This window comes from Vollenhovia emeryi, unplaced genomic scaffold, assembly GCF_000949405.1.
Source record: "Vollenhovia emeryi isolate VEMERY1.0 unplaced genomic scaffold, V.emery_V1.0 DF939123.1, whole genome shotgun sequence".
Lineage (NCBI taxonomy): Eukaryota > Metazoa > Arthropoda > Insecta > Hymenoptera > Formicidae > Vollenhovia > Vollenhovia emeryi.
In genome coordinates this window covers 3,129,648-3,154,632 of record NW_011967243.1, presented here as the reverse complement: position 1 = coordinate 3,154,632, position 24,985 = coordinate 3,129,648, and the positions used below count along the sequence as shown (strand labels likewise).

The window sequence follows — 24,985 nt, the reverse complement described above, 5'->3', positions numbered from 1 at the left end:
GGGCCCGATGTAAGCCGGTCAATCGGATCGCGGGTGTGCACGTGTAATTTCGCGAAACGGCCGTTCTCGAAAAAGAAAAAAAATTAAGCGCGATCAAAGTGAGCCACGCGGCTTGTGCACGCTACCGATGATTATTACCATTATCTCATTTATTATCGCTATTCGCTCCTTTTCGTTTTAATAGCAACAAGCACACACCGCGACCGACAGTACGTAATTATTACCGCATACACGCATTTTCGTGTACGCGGCTAGACACGCGCGTGTCGGCCATCTCACTCGATCGTCGACTTTTGCGCAGGTGAACCGCGACATTTGCGTGCGAGAACGATCAGAGATCCACGATAATTTGACGATCCATGACACGTTAACTCGCCGTTAATTCCGCGCCAAGTAGAACGCCCATGTTTGCCGTGTGGTCTCACGTCAGGTGTTTTCGCCTCTTATCATTGCAGCCTGAAACGGTGCCTCAGGCGAGGATCGACATGACCCGCGTTCTGGAGGTGGCCGCGGCCGAGGACGTCACCGGGCATCCTTACAGCCTCGCCGTGACCTCGCCGGAAGGTGTAACCTTCGTCAAAGGGACGTGCCGCGAGGAGACCAGGTGGTGGACGGACGTTCTCCAGGTGTATTCGCGAAACAAGGTTGGTCCAGCTCAGTATCCCGTCTATCTCTGCACGTTTCATTACGTCGGCTACTTGTAGACGTTTACACGCGTCCCGATTAATTATAGGAGATTCCTTGGCGATCGTAAAGCCGTTATGAATAAAGTGAAAATTAAATAGTATGCACTTCTTCTTTTTTTCCCCGAGATATTCCACGCGTAATTGCAAGTAAAACGCGCATCGAGAACTGTTACAGCGAAAGGCGCGATCGAATTTCTGCGTCGAATTACGAGGGAAATATATCAATTCGAGAAAACGGCTCGATTGCCGAGCGGAGAAAGCCGCGATGCCTAATGTACACTTGCGAATGCAGAATCGCGTCTTACGTGTATCATTAGAGAATTTAATTTTCCGTCGATTACGGAGGATACGCGGGGACTCCATATCGATACCGTATTACGTCTCGCAAAGAGCATTGCGCGAGAGAACGGAGTCACGCGAACGGCAAGAAAACGCAACCGTCGGTTGATTGCCGGTGCCCTCGCATAATCATTACGTGCCATGTATCCTCTCCCGCGTCACGCTTGTTACGCGTGCAAGAATGATTCCCCCGCTGACTCGCGATGTCTTTTCGACTGGGATTAGGCTCCGATAGGGTTTCAGCGTGTTACCAGAAATCTAATGCGCGAGAGAAACCGAAGAGTATTGGGCGATCATTTCAACGCTTAGAGATTTTTTTAGAGATCGCGTATTGAGATAGTGTTAAATCTTTCAAGATTAAAACCAACGGCACGCGATTATATCCTACTCTACTGTTTACGAGAGCCAATCATCTTGCATCTTCTATAGAAAAGTTGCAGTCGATTGGCTGCACATTTCGGATCAATTTCTAGCATCGTGGACACAAAGCTTTAGAGAGGTGTTATCTACTTTCTAATAAAATCATCTCTCTAAAGCCTTGTGTCCGCGATGCTAGAAATCAGCCCGAGATCTCGATTCGAGAAATATGTAGCCAATCATCTTGCACCTTCTACAGAAAAGCTGCAGTTGATTGGATACACATTTCGGATCAATTTCCAGCATCGTGGACACCTGGTTTTAAAGAGGTGTTATCTGCTGTCTAATCAAGTCGCGAATACAATAAATGTATGAATCAACGAATTAATTCGTTAAAATTATCAATCGACATTCGCGGTACTTGCGCGCGCGACGCCGGCGACGAAAACGTCTTCATTGTCTCTCGTTACATAAAAGAGGCCGTTGTACGGCGCGGGATTAGCGACAATGTGGGACAGAATGCGGCACAAAAGTGCGCCGTCGAGTTCATAAACGGGCGCTTTCGCGTGATGAAGCGGTTATTGAGTGCGATTGTGCCGGTCGGCGCTTGAAAGGCCTTGGCGGGGGGAAAAAAAATTAACGTAAGCGACACGGTGAAACTGCCGACGTTGCCTCGCATAATCGTCCGCGCTGACCGATGCGCGTGTACACCGCGGCGCGCTCATTACGCCGACAATAACGCCCAGTAGTGCGCGAGTTGTCACTGCTGGGGCCGCGCGTCTCGCGGGGCTTGTCAGCCGAGTCGATTGGCCGCTTCCTGCGATTCATCCGTCTTTTCGCGATCTCTCTAAAGGCCCCTCCTCCCCCCCGGTTTTCTCTTTTCACTCGTCGCTTAACGTCGCGCGCCGGGGCGTCGCAAAAAGAGCGCCTATTATTCAGCCGGCGACCGAAAGCGCCTGGTGACAAATGGAGAGTGCACCGTTTCACTCGCCGCTATGCGATCGCGTCGAGACCCCGGGCCGGACGTGAGAACGATCGTTTCTAGCTCGTAAAAGCTGCCCCACGAGTGGTAACTCCATTAATTACGTGCGTGCTCTTAACACGTCACCGTTACAAGTTAGATACTCGAGGCCTTTTAAATTTCTCGATACTGTCGTCTCATCGCGCTGGAGAACTTGTTCGCGGCCACGGTATCCACATTTCTGTTCATATTTCGCTTATTAGCAGCCATAAGTTTGTTAATTGGCGAGCGGGCTGAAAAGTAAGTGACTTTTGCGACTTGGTCGTGGCCACTTGCCGCGAGGCAGCCGCGAATTTATGACATTTCACGCAACACGCGTGTCACGCGTGTTGCAAATTGTTGTGGCCGTAAAACAACTTAAGCTAAAGCCAGACATGTTTGTCCAATCTCTGCTTGTCAACGATTTCGAGTTTACAGCGGCGTGTCGGGCGTTTGCGTACCGCGTATTGTAAATTACGCAACTTTCGAGTCGGCGAGCGGGCCGAAAAGAAATTCGGGTCGAGTCCGCGTCGTGCGTCGACGGTCCTCCCGCAGCCCGAGCGGTTGTCTAAGTCTCTCGCGATTGTCTACGAAATTGCGATGGTGTCCGGCTCTCGCCAACTTCCCAATAAATCAGCCCCGCTGTAAATCGAGCTGCCATTCGTCGCTCGGGATCTCACGGCGACGTCCTGGATCGGCCACGTGTTACGCAAGAAATGATCGATCGGCAAGAGCAGAAATGTCTCTTCGCTCGGCGCTTCTGGCGAAACGGTTACTGCGTCGACGCACGTGCGATCGTATCGACGATTATTTCACCGAAGGATAGATTTCACGGCTGATTGTCTTACTTGAAATACATATACGCAACGTGTCAAAAAATCCATGCCGAAGTAGGTCTCGCGTGTTACGACATATCGGTACGCGGTTCGGCTAATGCCGTTTTTTTTTATTTCTCCCTTGCAGCGCGCATATATTCTTATTTAAATTGACTCTACAAATTAATTAACGAAAAGATATAAAGTCGCGAGAGGAACATATTTTCTGATTAAAATCGTCCGGGCGTGCGTAAAGAAATATTCTGAAACCCGCAAATACACCACTTTGCATACGCGATGCTTTGTAAATTATGATGCCTGAATTGTGTGTTGCAACGCGCGGGTGTTGAAGTTCGTAAAGTTGTAATTCTCAGACGAGAAGCATTCCGAGGCTCCGCGCTATCTCTCCCTCGCTATGGCAATAGCGTGATAATTATCTCTTCAGAATGAAGTATCCTTTGGGCCCGCGGGTTTCGCGTCGGCCACCATCGATCAATCGTCCCCGCGCGAAATGTTTAGGATCTCATCGTAGGCATCGCATTGTTCGTATACGGAGATTACACGCGGCTACACGTACGTTCGATTCCGTTACGCAAGCAATGATCGATCGGAAAATGGCTACACCTCGTCGTCGTGGACCCCGCGCCGGTGTAAACGAACGATTACGTTACGAGGCCAAGGCGAGATGCATACTTATGCGCCGCGCGACATTTAACGCGGGTGAACGTGGAAGAAACGCTGCTCCCGCGTTATTTTCCACGGCGTTTTTTTTTTTAAGGATTACTCCTTCTCCGTTGTCCTTCGAACCGCCACGCTGTCTATGCAAAAGAAGGCTTGCTTTGCATCTCGGGGCCATTCGCGAAGTCAACTTATTAGCAGTCATCGCAGCTGCTTTCGACTGAAGATATGGGACGGTGCTCGAAGGCAATAACGTTGAGAACGTTAAACCATTAATGAATGAACGCACGGAGAGAAGTTTCTTCGGTAAACCCACCTTCGGAAAACCCACCTATTCGAAATAATGGGTAAGAATACGCAATTCCTTTGTATTTTTGTCCTCTGAACGTGAATATGAAACTTAAAAATGGCGCTTGCAAACAAATTGGACCCTGCATTTTTGGACACCGCATGATTTAACTATTTAAAATCAAAGTGTCAAATAATGCGGTGTCCAATTTTTTTGCGAGCATTTTTAAGATTTATATTCACGTTCAGAGGACAAAAATACATAGGAATTGGATATTCTTACCCATTATTTCATATAGGTAGGTTTTTTCCGAAGGTTTACCGGTTCTTTTCAAATTTACCCTGAAAATCGTGTCATCGTGGGACAACATGGCGTTGTGAAGAACTTTATAAGAGTTTTTGAAATGTTACCATACATTTCGCTAGCAAAATGTACGCCTACTAGTGGAATACATGGTAAAATACAAAAAAAACTCTCGTAAAGTTCTTCAAAATGCCACGTTGGGTACATTTTAAGAGAAAATTCTCTCCGCGTAGATATATTTTTATAATATCATTAGAATTGATAATGCGATAGATGTCTCGTGATTTATGCGTCGAGTTAAAACGCGATGAAGTGTGCCCTGAGAAACACGTCCGTGTCGCGGATCGTGGTGTTCTCACGATTATGGGCGCGGATGAACGCAATTGTGCGATTATTCGCGGGTCGTTTTTCAAATCGCGCGTATCCCGTCGCGATCGATTATCCGGTTAGACTGTTGCAGCGTAGGAACGCCCGAGAATTTTAACAATAGAACCTTGGGTAAACTCCCTTCCACCGATGTCTTCACGGCAATTTTATGATTTTCAGGGTCGACACAAACGAAACGCAACCTTCCCCGGTGGGCAGACAACGATCCTGCAGGTTACGCCGACGATTCGAAGTGAGTGCCTTGTACTTGTGTGCGCTATGCCAATTTTGCAGTAAAGTCCTCGATCATGCGACAGGATTCTAATATGAGCCAATAGATTTTCAACGTTTGAATTCAATCGCGAATCTTTTTTTCGCAACGATTACACGATCTCACAATCATTTTTCCGCTAAACAAATTCCGAGGGCAAAAAATCCACGGTGGAACCGACAGACGACGCCTATTAATTTAACGGAAACTCCGCTATCTCATACTATGAGCCTATCTCATAGAGTACTTTCCTCTATTTATAATCGCGGACGTTTCCACGCCGGTGGTTAACACGACGGTGTAATCACTAATCTCGTGTAGTCATTTCGCGGTATCGCGTAGACGGGGACAATCTTTACGCAGACACATTTGACGTAACGTGCGACTGTTCAGCCGGCGTGGTAAATATCGCGTGGAAACGCGTGTGACAGAAATGAATACAAACAGGAGGAGGACAACCGGCGCGAGGGGGAAGACAAATGTCTTCTTCGCGATGCGCGGCTATTATTATACCGCTGCCACCTCGTTATCCCCAGTCTCCAGAACGAAGTTCTCGTTATCCCTAATTGAATTGCATTTATTTTAATTATCCATGACGGAAATTACGGCGATTAACTCGAGTTGAGTCACGTATCACCTAAGATGATGATGCTTTAATCTCGCTTACAGCGTATTATATAAATCTCTTTCGTACTAAAGCTCGATATCATTGTTTTCCAAGAAAGATTAGGACGCCGCTCTTCTTGTATTCCTATTTGTAAAGATTTCGCATTCCGCTGCCCGTTCTTACTCGCTCGTCTGAGCCTTTACAAAAGGTCGCGTCTGAACTTGATCACCAGGTAACACGCCAAATCCACCGCGACCGCGCTTCAATAGCTGCCGATCGGAGCCGCGCAGCACCGCGTGGATTCCAGAGACCGGCGGCGGAACGTCGGACCTGTGCTCCTCCGTCTTCTCGTCCACGCCGTCCTTGGTGACCACCAGCGGCATTACGGCCGCCAACAACAGCGCGCTGACCAACGGCAACACGGAGGGCATCTCCGAGATCAGGAGTAATCTGTCGCCTCTGCGCGCCCTCGAGAACGGCTCCACCGGAAATTATCTGACCACGTCGTCGACCACGAACGGCAACGTTTGCAGCACGGTCCACTCGACTTCCTCGACGGCCGTCTCGACGGCGACAACGACGACGGCGAGCAGCATTGCCTCGTTGGCCGATAAGCCGCCGATGATCCCCAACGACGGCGCGAGATCGACAAGCTATCGAGATCAACCTGCCAGCAGCGCGTCACCGCCGACCCGGGACAAGCTCCGCGCCGAGGACAAGGCCAGGCGCAGGATGAATCAGCAGGGCGAGCGGACTGGCGGCATCATCGGCGGCATCATCGGCGACGCAGCCGGCCCAGCCTCCGGCGAGAAACTAGGTCGGTATATTAAATGAGGCACAATCCCGCCCTATTGATTCCATACGGATGATATCGTCATCCGCACTCTGACATCTCCCTGACTCTGATTACACTGGACATCTGTGTGCTTCGTATCTTTATGTATCTTCCTTACATCTTTGCAATATACCGAATCAGAGATTGTGTCCGTTCGCGTTTACATAATCAAACCGAGACTCGATTAAGCCGGACAAATTAGAGACGATTCTTAAGGCCCGGTTTCACCAAACGTCGCTTTAATCTTAGTTTAATTCTTGTTTGTCTCTTTCTAAAGTGACAGTTGGAAAGAGACAAAGAACGAATTAAGTTAAAGGCAAACAACGTCGGTGAAACCGGACCTAAATTTTCAATCGCTTGTGACTTACTTTTGCCACCATCTCGCGATACATTGAACTAAATTTTCTCGAATATATGTAATTATTTTATCATTAACGCCCCTAGGGTAATTTGTTTTACCGTCGACTATGTTAAAATTAGAAAATGCACGTGGAGAATGGACAAAAACAGTTTGTGAAGAATGTGATTTCATTTCGAAATACATGTGAAAGTCACATTAGAAGTCGTAACTCTCAGGAGGTTCGTCTCACCTTGTCACGATTCACGTCGAAAGTTTTTCTCGCTCTTAATAGGTGCATAAAACTAGTTTATATACGGATGAAAACTAGGACGCTGCCACTTTGCGTTTTACATTCTCAATGACGATGATTTGCAGTCCACAGAAGAACCGACTGACGTATTAAGTCGGAGCTGACCTATTTTTATTCGATATAATTGATACCGCAAACGTAGCGGTTAGTGTGAAAACCTTGCTAGACTCGCATAGAAAGCTGTACTAACGAAACTGCATCTTCTTCCGAAATAATATCATAACAGATATTATAACTAATAATGGCAAAACTAGTATTATAACAACGAATACACCCAGAAAAAAGTTTCTTTGGAATCGAACGAATTTTCTTTAAACTTTGACGTTACTAGACTTTTATTTCATTTTAGAGAAATGATTTCTTTCACGGGGAAGTTCTTTTAAAAATCGACCAGACTGGCATAAAAGTGACATGTATTTAAGTTACAACGTTTCGACTTCTTAAAAGTATGTGTTACAAAGGAGAAAAACGTATCTAATGTTGACTGAACATATTAATTTTATGCCGAAACAGAATGAGTTCATGAGTCTGTGGTAGCAAATTCATATTTGGAATTATCACAAGTACAAATAAATAAATAAATAGATAAATAGTGAGATAATAAGTCAGAGAAATTAATTAATTAATAAGTTAAGTGTAAGAGTCAAAAAGTAAGTAAAAGACAAGAGTTCATGGACTCACATGTTTTGGTAGTCAGTGGATTTTTAGAGATCAATTTCTAAATGATTTCTTTACCTTAACCAAAATTTTATTTGATCGAGACTGAAATCTCTAAGAGAATTCGTATTTATTTCTTCAAATCTAGCAAATGTTTTAGTAGAAGTACTTAAATAAAAATTTAGTAGATTCAAAGAAACACGATTTCAACGTATCTCTTTTGTTTAGCTTATATGTATAAATCTGTTTTTGAGTGTGCATTCTATATAATTTTATTGAGAAAAATTCTCTGCTACGAGAATCACGGTGTGAAAAATGGGTGCCGTAGTTTATTCGGTTTTACAGGATTTTGAATATTAGATATTCGTCCGCGCGTTTTTCTCTCGTAAGAGAGAGTATCCCCGATTGTACCCTTCTGTGCCTGGCGTTACACGTTGCGTAATTGCGTGCGTACAATCTCGAAGAAAATCTACGGTCGCTCGGCCGCGCTGCGCCGCACCGTGCGATCCGTAGATTTCATTTAGATCGACGCCAAACGAACGACGGGATACCTTAGAATCTGCTCCGCGAAAAATCAGGACGCGGGCACGCGAAATCCGTCGAACGATCTCGCTAACGATTTCCAGCGAACGCGGATTATCGAAACGCGACTGTCTTATCGGAGCGTCGAAATCACTCGCGAGATTTAAACCGCGATTAGCCTTGCTCGGTTTAAGGAGGGTGTAAAGAGAGTCACAGAAATATTAAGAATTGTATAAAATTTAAAACATTCTCTTATAAGGCATGTAAATTGTTTTTAAAAACCGAGAAAGTCTAAAAAGATTTACGTATCGATAGCATTTACAAAAGAGCTTAAGTTTAACAGTCTTTTTATAATCGCGCCCGATCTAGGACTCCAATGTGGAATTTATTCACGAGAAATCGGCGATTCATTAGCCGATTCAAAACTGATTTTTTTCACGAAAGTTTAAGCAAAATATTTATTTTGACATCGTTCACTGCTGATTTAGTTTTATAGAGAGTCCCGTTTGATGTAATTTAATTTTCAACCGACTCGAGTTGTACATTTTAATGTGTCAATAATTCAATTTATCCTCTAGATGAAACGTAACATCTTTTTTTATGGCGAGAGATAGCCATTAATATAATGATGACGTGGTTGATTTTGACATATCGCTAAGATAAACGAGAAGTAAAGCGCGCACAAGACGGTCTTTCGCTTCTCTCGCTCGCTTGTTGCGGCATCGTATTGGCTAGAAAGTTATTAATTAGTCGGCAGTCAATTAATGCGGAATGATCGTTTACCCGTGCCAACGAGCGCCCATGTCGGGCGAGCGGCGCTTAAGCAGAAAAGAAATTAATTAGTTAACTCGCCGACGCAGACTTAACGGTTTTGCCTCTTGTCTTGCGGTGCACCGTCTTTTGGATCCTCCTCACCGGCATTCTAAATATCATAATTATAATTACAATGTCCCGGGGTGCGCCGTTAGGCTCGCGAAGGTCGAAATTATAGAGAATGAATAAGTAGATAGATTGACAGATAAATTCGTTAACGTTACATTCGCGATATGTCGCCTGATGTAGAAATGTAGGAGAATTTATATATTGTACAGACGACGATGCGTGCCGGAGGATACTTTTGGAACACGAGCGGGAAAGAGAGGGGAAACTACGAGATATAGCAGCCTCGTTGACACAGCCACGAGTGAGAAGAATCAAGCCGAGAACTTCGGAGCCAACCAGGGACGTCGTGGATGCGGTCAACGCGGCTCATCAGGACAAACTTGTACGTGACGGAGAGATACGAAAACACTATTATCAACCACTAATTGTATTTCGCATCGGTTGAATAACGATTACACTTTAAAGCACTTTTATTAGATATCTTACGGAAATATGTCTTAGTTAATCGTGCAGTTAAGATCTGATGATAAAAATGTGACGTTTGTGCATAAAAGATTAATTATTGATACCGATTTTAATAGACTCTGCTTAGAGATAAGTTACGCATTACGATACGCATTTCGTCACGTACAGATCAGAGGGGATCCCGACGGCTGCGGCCTAGATATTTCCGGCATTAGGTATTCGCCTACTTCCGAGTTAAGAGTCGATCTACCGGCGGAGGACTTGCTAAACATCAAGAAGGGCTGGCTGATGAAGCAAGGCTTGAATAAGGTGCGTCTCGCGTACTGGGCAGCGAGGGAGGTCTAAAAAATCTCGCTTAATAAAATGGTGCATTTGTTGTCTAGGAATGGAACAAACACTGGTTTGTTCTGAGGGGTTGCGGACTAATGTACTACAGGGACCCCTGCGCGGAGGACAAGGGCATCATGGATGGCGTTATAGACCTCAATACTGTCACCGCGGTCACGTCGCTTCAGGTCGCACGAAATTACGGATTCCAGACTGTCGTGAGTAATCGTAATTATGGTATCGCGTTTGCGTGAGAGAGAGGAGCGTTCGTGTTTCCCGGAAAGTAGCCGCTCTTGCAAAGCAATCAGCTTAATTGCAGCTGCTTAATTACGCGATAATATTGTTTTATTTTGAATTAAAGTCTTAGCGACTCTGCGATCTAGCCTGACCCACTTTTCTCACTGGAAATGTTAGCAGAGAAAATGGGATGTATAATATATTAATTTAAAGAAACCGAAAAAGTTTATCTTAAAGTCAGGAGAGTCAGATTCGATATCGATCTCCGTCTCTTTCTCTTTGGAAAAAGTTTTTAACCAATCTCTCGCTTAAACGAGATGCAAAATGATGAAAAACAGTCAGAATTATCAGAAGATATACCGGCAACTTCGACTTGAGCCAGTTGACGGATATGTTTGTTCGAATCAGAAGATTAGAATTAGTTTCTACATTTAGAATGGGAGCGTCCGGGGGAGAATGCTAACTCAATTTCACGGTAGAATAAATCGAGAGCTTCTTGTCCATGCTATTTTGATTACTGGCGGCGTTTGTCACTCGAGACGAAGCCCGTACAGTTGTATGACATTTCTTTCGCTTATGTCGTTTGCGCGACGCGTGCTAACTACCGTGGCTCACAATACAGGCCTGGGACGACAGAGGAAGCACGGTGCTGTCCGCGGTGACAGCTGGTATTAGGTCCAGTTGGATGTCGGCCATCAGAAGAGCGGCCAATCTACCTGATTCTGATAGTAATGTGGACTCTGTTACCATTTGTCCGGATAATCAGCCGGAGACGAATCCACAGTCGCCTACTACGTGAGTATAATTACGCGATTGTTTAACAAACAATATTTTTACATAGCGACATTATAAAATAACGCTTTGTGCTAACAAAGAGCTAATAAATATTTAACGAGCGATTAAGAAACAATTATATCGCATATTTCCTTTGTACGATAAAGAAATGTTTCCAGGAGACAATTAATTACGCTTTTCAAGAACGTGTACACATATTGTTTTATAGATCCATTACGGATCGTGAAAGAGACTCCGTCGTTCCATCGACATCCATCACGCCCCGATCGGTTCTGTTCTCGTCTGACGAAGAGTACAGGACCGCTTCCGAGGGTGGACGAAGAGAGTCCGGCGACTGGTCGGAGATGCCGGTGTCGCCGCCGCTAGTGAGGAACGACGAATGGTCTATGCTGAAAGGTTCCGGCTGGTCGGATGCGGCGAACCACGAGTGGTCGGAGTTGCCACCGTCGCCGCCGTTAACGAGAACCGCGCTGTCGAGGGTGAAAGCTCGGTCCAGATCGAGTTCCAGATCAAGAGTCTACAAGAGAAGCCGGAGTTCTCCGCCGAGCTCGCGAAGAAGCACCCTGGACAGTGTAAGATCGGAGGATCTGATGATGGCTTGCTGCGAACTCGGCGAGGACGAGGAGCAGAACAATAGCCATCTGCAGAACAACAGCTGCCTCTCGAGTACCAACGACAGCCCTCTTATCGTTGAGCTTTTGGAGAATCAAGTTTCGCTGTTGCGCGATCAACTAGATCAGAACCAGTCCCACCCGAGTACGTTACTAGTCATTGTCGAGCGTCAGGAGAACGAGATCGAGAGCTTGAAATCGCAGCTGAATGCGGCGCGAACCGACATCGCGAGTGCGGAGAAGGAGCTGTCCAGGCTCCGGCAGCAGAAAGCGGAGGCGTCCATCAGGGAGAAACAGGTGGAGGAACTGTTGAATACGATACAGAGGACGGAGCAGCAGAGGAATAAGGATCTGGACGATTTGGAGAAAATGAAAAAGATGTACAATAGAGAGAAAGAGGTCTTGGAATGTAAATTACTTGAAACAGAGGCTATTCTGAGGGAAACAACGGAGAGATGCGAAATGCTTACGAACGAACTGACGTCGAGTCACCGAAATGTCGAGCATCTGCAGGCGGAAACTGCGGCTCTTAGCGACAGATTGTCTCAAGGTATATATTTTGTTTATGATGAAACGCACAATATATATTGACAAAGTAAATAATGTGTTTGACTGATAATTATTCCTTAAATTAGGTATCGAGGAAAATGAACGCCTTTATAATAGGGTAAGGGAATTGGAGGGAAAGAATGGACTCTCAGCTTCGAGAGAACGTGGTCGAAGCTTTGACTCGCTCAGCGATTTGACCAATATCGAATTGGATTTAGATTTGACCTCGTTGGACAAGGAAAGGTACACGCGTGTTGTAAAATAAGAAATGTCGTTGGAGTAATAGTTAAATATAGCAATGGTTACAATGTGATATTTTTGTTGCAGAGTCATGGAAGAGTACGACGAGTTGCGAAGCCGTTTCGAGAAAGCTGTCATGGAAATTCGAGCCATGAGAAAGGAGCTGCGAGAGGCTCATGCTACACAAGATGTTTTGGAATTAGAAATCTTTGCGCATAAGCAGGACGCAGCTAATGTCAGCGAGACAAATCAAGCACAGATTCAGTTAATGGCGGCGAGAATTCAGGACTTAACTAACAAGTTAGCCGCTAGCGAGAAGCAAATTAGAACGTTGAAGCAAAAGCTGACAAAAGCCGAGAGCAGAGATAAGAGAAGATCACTCTCTCTCAAGGGAAGAGAATCTTTTCAGATCTCGCAGGAGGTGGAAGACAAACTGTTGGATCTAGAAAATAAAATCTGCGCTATAGAAAGGGGTAAGAGCATCAGCGCTCCTGTTTCGGCTGGCAGCAGCTCGAAGGAATCGAGTCCCAATCTGAAAAAAGAAAAGAGGAGAGACAGCAAGAATCTGGATCGGGCGAGACTGCGAAGGAAATCTTTAGACAGCGCGACGAGTTCTGAACCAATGAAAGTGCTGATTAGACTAAGTACTCTGGAAACAAAAGTGGCTAGCGTTGCTGAGACCATGGTCAGTGACGCGGAGAAGGATTCCAGTGAGTGTAGCGAGATCAGCGGATCCTCCGAGGTGTCGTTGGAGGTCTTGGCAAGGTTGAAAAAATTGGAGAGAGTAGTATTGAAGTCTAAAAGGCGATTGGAAAAATGTCTCGGCTCGACGCAGGCGGAGGATAAGGCCGAAAAGTGTTTGCGAGAGGTGAATGAAATATTAGATTCGTGCTTAGAATGTAAGAAGAATCAGGCTAGCGCTCAAATCACCGAGTCAGTAGGAGTAGTGGTATCTAGGCTAGAAACTATACTTAAGGACAAACTGAGCGAACTCACGAAGAGACGGCAGTTGCTAGCGCAGGAAGGTCGGTTGGACGAGAGGGAGAAGACGAGACTCGTCGCCGAGAGAATAGCTTTCGAGTCTGTGATCCTACGGCAAATTAAATGCGCGCTGAATCGCACAACGGACAGAAGTGCCGTTCTAAGTGAATTGGTCGAAACTAGTCAGCTTGCCTCAAGCTTAAAACGTAAGATTCACGGAACTAAGCCCAAAACGTACCAAAAAACCAATTACATTCAGTATCTCACTAAAGTGTTAGCGAATAAGTTAGTACTGATAGGACACTCCTCTGTATCGACGGAAACACCGAAGGAGATTAGCGCCGCTCGCAGCGAAAGTCTTAACTTTTTGCTGCAGAAGCAGCGGGAGATCAACGAGATAATGCGGAAGTACAAGGACGCCAAGTTGCGACAGCTCGCGGAATCTCTGGCCGCTGAGACGTTGAGTCTGTCCGAGCAGGAGGACCTCGCGGGCAAACAGATCAGCGGCTCGAACAAGAAGCTGCTCGAGGATAGACGTATTCGCGAGGCATGGGCTTTAGCGCAAGAGACCGTGAGCAAGGAACTTGTGCAGGCAGAAGTGTCTCATGTTATCATGCGTTATGGACAATTGTACGAGCAAAACGTCACCTCGATCACGGACATTTGCCTCAGCTTTGATAACGCGGACAACGTTAAGCTGGAATCGTGGATAGACGCGGCGCAAGCGCGATTACGCCAAGAGATGGAGGTTTCCATACATGAGCTGTCGGGGGCTTACGAGGACTGTCTGCGTACAATGAAGAAGAACAAGCTGATGACGCTCGATTCCAAGCACGAATCCCGTCAACTGCTCACGGACTATGCCGACGTAATTGCGCATAAAGCTTTAATAGATTCTAGAATCGCTCTTCTTCAGGAAACCACTCGGCAATCATCTACGACACTGTCTGGCGAGACTTTCGTATCTAGTCTTATCCGAAACGAAGAGATCATATCCTGTTTGGCGAACGACGAAGGATACGATCTTCAAAGCAATCCGATTCTCGATGCGGAGTATAGTTACCTTTACCAGCGATTGACTAAGGAATGCGAGGATAGAATAACCGGAAGAAGAGAATCGAAGGAGCAACTCAAGAACGTCAGTCAATCGTTGTTTCACTTGGAAGAAAATCTAGCTGAGCTCAGCAAATGTATAAGAGACAAAACTGGCGTGAAGATCGACAATATTGTTTGGCCCAAGTCGACGAGCAGTGTTACGGATTGGTCTAGCGTATGCGAGAAATGCTTGCACTTACGAGAACAGATAAGGAAGCTGAGCGATCACATGAGCAACGTGTCCTGCCAGACATGCAACCAACTCCAGGAAACTATTCAGAAGATAACGAACGAACACAATCAGGAATTAGAGATGCTCAAGCGCAATCAAGAGAGAGACTTGATGGATATCAAGGGCGAATTGGACAGCCAGCGGCAATCTCTGACGACACAGTACGAGCATGAGGCAGCCAGTTTACGCGAGAGAGCCAGGAAACTGGAGCATCGTCTCAATGCGATGGATTCCGAGCATTCGGCTCATGTGAACGAGCTGAGAGCTGCTTATCAAAGATCGATAAGCGCCGAATTGGACACCGACGCCGAGACGCGAAAGCGATACAAGGAGGAGATCAAGCAGCTACGCGCGTTATGCGAAAAAGGTCTGTTGGCTATGGAGAACTCGCACAGGCGCATCATCGCCGAGATGGAAGAGAAACATCGGCAGGAACTGGAGAGTCTCAGGGTGGAAAAGGAACAGGCGCTCTCCGAGGAGACACAGGCGACTCTGGCTGCATTAGACGCCATGAGGAAAGCGCACGAGCACGAAGTGCAGAAGGAGATCGCCAAGTTCAAGCAGGAGTTCATTAAGCAGATGCAGGCGCGCGAGGACATTGGCGTTTTGCACAAGGAACATGAGTATGCGAGGATTTCGATGTTAACTCGATCGAGTTAAACACGATGCAGATGTTAACTGCGTGTTTCTTTTCTTTCTTATAGGGAGGAAATGGAGGAGATCAAGCAAGAGATTCTTTCTCTGTCTGCCAAGTATTCGTCCAAGTGCGTAGAGTCAGCCGCATTGGAGGAGAAAGTGGGCAATCTGTCCAAGCAACTTGCCCAGGCGCAACAGCACATCATGCAACTGGACGCAAGGAACAAGCAGTTACGAGCGCATCTGGTATTGGAGACGAACGACAGTGGTATCAACGATACTATACAGATACTGAGAGGTAGGGACAACGAGCTCGCCGAGCCGAGGGAAGAGATGCATCGACTGCAACAACAATTCAAGGTACGACTGTCCCTTGGCTACCAGTTTAGAAAAAGAGTAGATGTGGTTAACAATATGTATACACTACTAAATTGATTAACTCTGCTGCAATTACATATTATGGTGTTTCACCTAGTGAGCTTATCGCGCCCTAACGATAATTGCGACCATATTAGTATTTTAATCGCTCGAATAAAAACAATGCGCTTTTCATTAACGACTGCCTCATCGTTTTCACGTTCTCGGACTTGCATATCGTCCTGTAAATAATATATAATACTAGTTCGCCCGACGTCCGACGAGTCGTAAAATACCACACCCGATGTAATTGTAACTTAGCGGACAGTTGAAGCGAGTTGATTAAGCGTTTAACCCGCCCCTCCCGCTCGCCCATCAGTCGCATTGACGCATATTTTCGATATTTCACTAACAGCATGGGGACACCCTTCGTGAATCGTCCGGCGTGCCGTCAAAAGCCGCCCTGTCGCTAGACTACTCGCCCGCCTACTCGCCGCAACGCCTCAGAGGTAATCGGGGCAACGGCGAACAGAAATTAACGAGCGAACGGAGTCCGAAAGGAGCGAGCTCCTTTTCCAGCGCGTTGCAAAAACAGTCTCTGTCGACGGATCGGCCTCAGAGCGCATTCTCGTACAGACTCGAGCGCGTAAAGTCCGTCTCGTTGCCGTACTCGAGTAGTCTGGCCAGGCCGGCGAGTAGTGCCGGTGTTCCCGGCTCGCACGTTGACGGGAAAGAGCCGCCGGCGAGTTTAGGGCAAAAGGAGCGTAACGGCAACCTGGGCTCGTCATTATGGGACAGCTTGAGACCGAGGAGCGGCCTGCCTCATCAGTATCAAGGTACAGAAGAGAGATGAATGCGGAGGGGAAGGAAGGGAGAAAAGTCCACGGTGATGGAATGTATTGTCGAACGACAGCGGGAGAATCCACGGTGCTTTTGTAAATTTACTGCGTAATCACTGACATAATTGTGGTTTTTACTGTCGATGTTGTTACTTTACGATCGGTATTGGTTTCAATATTTTCACTCGAAGCAATTTTTCGCATACGCAGCCAAAAGTGTTGCGTCGTTTCCCGGCATAACGCCAGAAAGTCGTGAAAGGAGTCGCGAGAACATTTCTGTCTTCAATTGTTACTTATCTTGCGGAGGGAGAGTGTGAGATTAACACATGCTTTATGGAAATTAACAGCGCTAACAGCTAAGATATTAACCCTGTTAAAATACTGCTGACTGATATGAAGACTGTGAGCATATTATTTTAAGCGGGCTCTGCGAGACCAATGTTATTGATGTAAATACGATATTAAATAATCAGTATTGGATAGTAAGAATGTCGTAAATACGTAGAGGCCGCTTAATTATGCATATAACTGTGCAATACTTATTGAAACAATGTGTCGTTTGTTAACTATTTTGAAGAGCTTGTCCTTATCGCATGTATATACGAATGAGTTGGAACCTTTCCCCTTTATTATGACGATATTGTTAATTATTGTGTAAATCTCTGAGATAAGAATAATCGATAAAACTGGCAGTCTTCTAATCTTAGTTACGTTGTTTATGAGTTACACTGACAACTAACGTCAAAAGCGTGCCTACCGTTATCTGATATCAATTGCATACGACGCGCAGTTATGCAATGCTTGTCTAACGCTGATTATTTGCTAACATTAATTGTGTACGGGCCCACGATGTGCAATATACAAAATACTCTGTCTTACCGTGGAGGTAACACTACTGTACGCTATAAACTATCTAATCTATAAAGATATTCAAATAGCTAAGTGTCGTATATGATGTACTAAAGATGTGCAAGTGATGTACACACAAACTGTACGCCGATGTGACAGTTGTCAAACGAAAATATACTTGGATATCACAATTTTCGCAAAGAAATTTTTATTCTAACATTAATTAGCCCGGTAAAGTATGCATACATTTTTCTTTAACGTAATTGAGAAAGATCACAGATTTCTAGTCACTGGCACATCTTCAACTAAGAATATCGCAATATGCATTGATGTAGCCGTAACAATTGATGGAATTTGAAGTCAGCCTAAATTAATTGATTTAAGCTAAAACTTAGTTTTCTATCACATTTTAAAATATTCCAAAAGGAAATGTAAATACATACATATTTTTTTCACATAAAAATGTATGTTGTACATGTATATTTTTGCATCGGCTTTTATATCATTGTGTATGTACGTGTACGACTATACGTACACGTATACTCTGCGGAAAGCGATGCAAAGGTCTCAATTAAATGGATCTAGAGAAGATGTAGTAAATTAGAGAGGCATATAGCCAATTTCCTCTACGATCCTACGATTTTATGATAATCAAAAGTATTTGAAGTAATAAATGCATTACACGACACAGATGTGTCCTTTAGTGGCTGATAATTCACATTCAATAATTCACGGTTTCGATTGTGAATTTTATCCTTGTTACACTTTCGTAACGCGAGACAATAACTGACGCTGTCTTATATGTGAGAGACGTTTACGGATATGTGTAACGATGTCACGATGCATTGAGCGTAACAGTATTTCGACAACTGTTTGACATGTAAGGTGGCACAACAACAGAGATGCGAGTCGGCAGCGGCACTAGCGTCCAACGGTGGCAGGAGGCAAAGCAGAATGAAAAGCAGCAGCTCTCGCAGGCATACACCCTCCGTGCCAACGCTCGTCACACATCCCGCCTCACCCCGGAACCCCCAGCTCTCTCCGTTGCAGGTCCGTTTCCTCCCCTTCGTCGCTTTGTTGAATGTTACTTAGGCGCATCGTTCATGCTACTTTGCTTTCATGTCTATCGCATCTTGTCACGACGTGTACGATATTCGTATGTTTGCTTTAGTTCTCGTGTCTCGTGAAAAATTGTATATACATATATATATATATTTATAATTTTTTTTCTCGGGTATTTCGAGAGGCTTTCACGATTATGAATATTCATGTTTGATGAGTTCTATCATCTGTTTACACGTTACAGAGTTGATGAGGTCTCCAGCGTTGAGGTGGTCCAGCAGAAGTTGTCGCAGTCTACCTCCGACTCCCACACCGAGTTATCATCATCCACTTCATCCTCCTCTACCCGCTGTGGGCATGGTCGCCGAGAGGAAGAAACGTTTTGAGCTCTAAATTTTTGTCTCCCTTTTTTATTTTTTCGATTAATAACTAGATATTACGTGTGCGTAGAGGTGGTCGAAGCGCTTGACGTATTTAAAAATTACTTTGCAAATAAAGTTTAAGCAGCCCGTGTAGTAAAACAAAGGGCAACGTTTACGACGGTGAAACACCGCTCCGATGTTGTGCTTCTTCTTTCGGAAATTATGAGACTGAGAGTATTTTGATATACAGTGGAACCATAAATGATTTTAAAACGCTCTACGAGAGACAGATCGTTGGAATAAATACTGCATCGCGTGTACGCGAATGGCAGTTTCGCCACTGCCAAACGAGAACGGGGCTTGGATTTGATGTTTGATGGACCAAAGTCGAAATACCGATCGCGCTCGTCGTGAATATTGAACATGTTTATTAAGTAAACATGATTCAATGGCCGAAACGAGTATCGATTACTAGAAGAGGACGGATTGTGCAACCCTTCTTCTTCCACGAGGCGAAAATTCGTAACGTCAAAAAATTCATCGCGGGTTTATCGAACGCGATAGGTCGTTTTTGACAGAATTTTTCTCGAAAAATTTTTCTAAGCGTATTCACCCACGCCGCCTTTTACCGGCGACCGTTCTTTGATATGCATTTAGACTTTGATAAGGGGGTTTTTTTTATACCGTTAGTTGCGAGTAGATCTTTTGCTACAACTGACTTTCCGCGAATGACGCGTGATTTTGGAATACATATTTCGGGGGCATTATTTACCGCAAAGTGTCACGCGCGAAATTCTTCACGACGTATTGTTTGGTGCTAAAAACAAAGCGCGTTAAGAAAACATGTATTACGAATCATGTATGCACTCGTCGTGATAGCCTACCATAATGTAGTATAGAACTGTGTTTCGACGTAACAATATATAGGACCAAGGACAAATGTTTATTAGGTTTCCACAACCTTCTCGAAATTCGCATCGGTTGAGCGTAGGCGTGCGCGGACTTTTTTTATTTGGTGATCCCGCGGGGACAATTTCAAAATTTCAATAAATGAAACGAAATAGAAAAAGACGACACCAGTTGTCCCATTGCTACTCAATCGTGACTTCGCTGGGTGCGTGAAAATAATTTCTTTTTATACTTTTGGGAAAAGTGAAAAGCCTATTCCGTGACACGCCTATGCGGTTGAGTGTACTCGACGAATGAAATTGCACTCTGAGTTTTCATGTTAAACAAATCCCACTCTACGGTTATTATTAAAGGAAATAATACTTTTTAAGTATATTAACGTTGAAATACGAATGATTAATTGTTTAACATCATTAGATTTTCGTAATTCTGAAGGATTTGTATTTGTTGAGTATATATTTGTCAAGTTAAACGAAAGATTCCATTTTATATGCTGGTTAAATTTGATTTGCGTACGTCTGTCTCCTCCCAGAGGAGATCCCGTTAAGTTTGTTATATTTAAGACACAAATATTTTGAACTATGCACTTCTGGTTATTGCAGAGAAGATTTCTAGGTTGAATGTATCCATTCGACTTAAAGTAAAAGGGGAAAAAAAAGGAAATTTTAGTTTGTTAATCGAGAACGAAGAGATCATACGCTTGTTTCTCGCTCTTGTTATGTATAGATACTGCACGTAATATGGCATTGCACTGTGTATTATCGCATCTTCTCATTGTGTAAATGTTTTCAGATTGCGATCATTTGATGTTAATACTGTATAGTTTATGACGTTTTTATTAAGGAGCAGTAAAATATAGACGATTAATTCCGTTCTTTCCCCCCAATCTCCCATCTATCGTGTGTACGGATTGTTTATATATTACTATCGTATTTTATATTATACATATATATATATTATTACTATGATTATTATTGCGATTCGTTCCAGTGATTCGCACGATATTAAAACGATAGAGGATGTTAAAAACTTTTCGATTGTCCCTTATGTAGAATAATTACTCAGGATTGTTTAACATTTATAATATATTACTATTATGCTATTGTATTTGTATGATAATTTATATATAACGTTTGAAATAAAATACAGTAACCATGAATATATTTGCTCATAGTGTCAACAATTATTTATCACTTTGTACAGCGTTCTGGAGTCCGTTTGCGGAATGTATTCCATATTCCTACCTACTCGCGTTTTAACTTTTTGTTAATAAACCTTACAAGTCTTTCACGAAAACCGTGACGCGATTTATAAGAGGTTCGATTTGGGATTATACGAGGGGGAAATCGCTGAGGGCATTGTGGTGTACAGATTTGTGGCATTACCGGGCATTATAAAGATAAAATAAGATACAATAAGATAAAATAAGATAAAACAAGATAAATAAGATAATAAAGAAAAGAAGATAATAAGATAAGTAATGCCCACTGGGCATTAGTGGGTATTGGTGTACAAGATTTTGGTCAGCGGTTTCCCCCTCGGGATTATAATACGCGCGATTGGGATTTAATAGAGGTCTGTTCAATTTTGCACGCATATACGCGAATATATAAAGAAGAATAACCCACCCGAATTTCGGCAAACAAAAGAAATCCAATTATTTTGTACGACAGAGTGGCCAATATTGACCACTATCTTTGTCGTATCCAGTTCGTCGTATCCCTTCGTTGGGCCAGATTGATCCTACCTTTCGTTGCTCCCGGCCATACAGTCTGGTCATTTTGACCAGAGATCAGGAAGGAAGAAAACTCCTTCCATAGTCGGTTTATCACCGACAGATATTTCGCACGGTTCGAAAACTATAATGTGCGAGCGTCGATCGTATCGAAATGCGCGACCACGAGAAGTTAATTAAAATTAAATTTATTTTAATTCCGCGATAAATTCACATTTATAATGTCGACGAAATGAAACAATAAAGAAGAATATTAATTAAAAATGTTTCCGTATTAAACTACTCGAATATATTTTTACTTCCGATATTTCTTCGAGAATAAATAATGACTGTCGCTTCGTGACTCAATCTTTAAATTCAAAATTCAAGTATATTCGATATATAGGAAAAAGAATTTACTTCGCGTTACATTTATTTTAATTCCGCGATAAATTCGCATTTATAACATCGACGAAATTAAACAATTAATAATTGAACAGAGTTTACGACTTACCGACTCGATGCGCAGCAGCGGAGTTTAACTATGTTGGTTCTGTAACATAAAATTATAAAATTCACATTAATACGGAGAAACCGGGAAAACCAATATTAAAGAAAATAATTTTTATCTTTTTCCCCACGACGATTACACGATCTAACAATAAATATTCCACTAAACAGATTTCACTTACAATTAGAGCAATAAATTCACGGTGGAACCAACAGAAGATCCTTGTTAATTTAACAGAAATCTTCGCACAGACAAATCGCAGCAAGATGAACTTGCTGTCTCGTTGGAAAGCTAAAATTTCAGCGTTCTCGCGCGATGAGAATCGCTAATCTCGGATCATCGGTCTATCAGATATTATTGATAAATTCCGCGAAGAAAATTGACTTTGTGTTCCGAGATTGCGAATTAATCTTCCAACTGGAATCGGCGGGGGTGGTGGGGGGCTTTTACAAGTTGGTCTGTTCGCTCACATAACGAAAAATTAATAACTCTGTTTCTAACATTTCGTGCACGCAGCGCGGAATACAACCAAAACGCGTACGTCTGCTTTATCCGCTTAGCCCGCACGTGGACATTGACCACGTAGTTCAGGCCCGAGTTTTCAATGTCCACAGAGGACGCGTCGCGTTCGAGGATCGCGTGCTTGTGTTTCTAACCTCGTGCTATTGTTTTGTTCACTATTATATGAGTAGAAAAATAGTGTAATCTAGTTCTGGACGAAATGACTGAAGAAGCTACCGAAGTTGATTGTATACTACGACCGATAAATTGTGAAATTAATTTACTGTCACGATCAGACGGCTCGGTAATGTTTATGCAAGGTACGAAGCGAACGTTTTAAACTATATTTGGTTGCTAAGAAAATAATTTAACTAACAACAGGGAGGAAAATTATTTGACGACTTTAAACTGGCCAAGTGGTTTAATTTAACAAATCGTCCCAACGTCTCGACCATCCGGATTTTGGTCCTTTTCAAGGAGGTGTCTACAATTTTGGAGATACAACAAACAAATTGATAGGCTATTTGTCACACGAACGGCTTAAGCCCAATATACAATGTGCTTCCTGCATCTAGAAACATTCTATTTTGTGTAAACAAATCAAAACACTTCACAAACTTGCCGACAATTTGCGATTGTACAATGTATAGTGCACAGTTCATCAACTTGCCAAAATTTTGTAAACGTATGTATTGGCCAGGAAATAGAATGTTTCCAGATGCTAAGGACACGTTGTAGATTAGCCTTTAAGCCTAATCTACAATGTGCTTCCTGCGTCTAGAAACATTCTATTTCATGTAAACAAATCAAAACGCTTAACAAACTTGTCGACTATTTACGATTGTACAATGTATAATGCACAATTTATCAACTTGCCCAAATTTTGTGAACGTATTTATTGGCTAGGAAATAGAATGTTTCTAGACGCAAAGGACACGTTGTAGATTAGCCTTTATAGATACTAAGTTTCTCCAAAACTGTAGGTATCTCCTTGAAAAGGGCCGCAGTCCGGACGGTCAAAATGTGGGAAGAATTTATTAAATTAAACCACTTAGTTTAAAGTCGTCAAATAATTTCTCTTCCTGTTGACAATTTACTTATTTGTCCACGCGCAGGTGACACTACAACTATCGCGGGGATAAACGGACCCTTGGAAGCAAGAAGCCAAAAGATGGCGTATGATAAGGTCTCTATTGAAGTTACGTACACGCCTCTTAAAGGGCCAGCGAGTGAGTTCTATCAAAATTAAAATCACCAGCTATCGGCATCGCTTTGGACCCGCATAACCGTCTGCTAATCGTTTCAGAGGTGGACGACAGATTAATCGAGACGTACATAAAAGAGACCTGTGAATCTGCTATACTAGTTTCGTTGCATCCCAACACCATGGTGTGCATTAATCTACAAGAGATGCAAGATTCTGGCGGGGTGAGATTTCACTTTGCCTGCGTTCGTTTTCTTCCACCGGGAGCATAAACTATACTGAAAGTCTATAATTCACGTAACGTAAACTATAGAGTCTCAGTATAGTTTATGCTCCCAGTGGGAGAAAACGAACGCAAGCTATGTGTTGTACGTTAACGGCAGGCCTTTTGCGTAAATTTGAATAGCGTATAAACAAAATGAAATTTTAGCTTTACCATTCAACTGATTTGTCGCGAACTTTTTGCGTAAATTTGAATAGCGTATAAACAAAATGAAATTTTAGCTTTACCATTCAACTGATTTGTCGCGAACTTTGCGTAATTTGAATAGCGTGTAAACAAAATGAAATTTTTAGCTGCTGGCTTGCGCCATTAATGCGGCGTGCTTGGCGCTAATTAACTCGGGACTTTCCATGAAGTACACCGTCGCAGCTGTGAATTGTATGATAGAAAAAGAAACGGGAGAGACGATCATCGATCCCGACGGCTCGCAGTTAAAAGTATTTATAAATAGTGTCAAATAATTAAGTATCTGTTGTGTTTAAAAAAATGCTACTTTTGATTATTTCTTTACAGAATGCCAGAGCGGAATTCACGTATGCTTTTGACAGTACTAACAAAGATATTGTATGCTGTCACAGCACTGGCCGATTTTCTCAAAGCGAGTTCTTGGCCTCTCTGGATAAGTGTAGGCAAGTCAGTAAATACGTGTTCGATTATTACAGGGAAGTGACAAGAAAGTATGCAAATGTAATATGACACGTTGCGATATTAGTTTGTCTTTAAATAAATATTTTTTACTTCCTAATCTTCTCCCGAATTAATGGAAATTTTTACGTACAACTTCATCGTAGCATCCGCTGCTGCGCATTAAAAAAGTAGGTAAATAAAAACGATCGCCGAATATTAACGTCGGTAGTTCGAGAGGTAATTTTTTGCGCACGCCAAACACTTGGTTCTCGCGTCTCGAAAAAGGATATTTTGCAGGAGGACCGCGTAATTTCTAAAGAAATATTTTTAAATTCGACACAG

The 24,985-nt window shown here is 43.5% G+C and overlaps 2 protein-coding genes across 3 annotated transcripts; both read left to right on the top strand.

The window, feature by feature from the left end:
- The first annotated feature begins 374 nt into the window (after positions 1-374).
- On the top strand, positions 375-20,966 carry LOC105569716 (myosin-9). 2 transcript variants are annotated; one of them, XM_012026395.1, is made up of 14 exons: positions 375-644; positions 5,014-5,086; positions 5,944-6,528; positions 9,467-9,639; positions 9,891-10,031; positions 10,106-10,267; positions 10,909-11,081; positions 11,290-12,242; positions 12,328-12,484; positions 12,569-15,412; positions 15,494-15,785; positions 16,198-16,618; positions 18,356-18,520; positions 18,777-20,966. In XM_012026395.1, exons 1-14 carry the CDS (start codon positions 405-407, stop codon positions 18,923-18,925), a joined length of 6,528 nt encoding a protein of 2,175 aa, XP_011881785.1. In that variant the 5' UTR covers positions 375-404; the 3' UTR covers positions 18,926-20,966. The 2 variants fall into 2 exon arrangements, with proteins under 2 accessions (XP_011881785.1, XP_011881784.1); XM_012026394.1 differs by lacking the exons at positions 375-644; positions 5,014-5,086; positions 18,356-18,520 and having other exon boundaries at positions 6,287-6,528.
- Positions 20,967-22,554: 1,588 nt separating this feature from the next.
- On the top strand, positions 22,555-24,759 carry LOC105569715 (exosome complex component RRP46-like). The gene is made up of 5 exons (XM_012026393.1): positions 22,555-22,849; positions 23,645-23,758; positions 23,836-23,957; positions 24,310-24,453; positions 24,530-24,759. The coding sequence occupies exons 1-5, from the start codon at positions 22,750-22,752 to the stop codon at positions 24,710-24,712; spliced, it is 663 nt and encodes a 220-aa protein (XP_011881783.1). The 5' UTR covers positions 22,555-22,749; the 3' UTR covers positions 24,713-24,759.
- Positions 24,760-24,985: the final 226 nt, after the last annotated feature.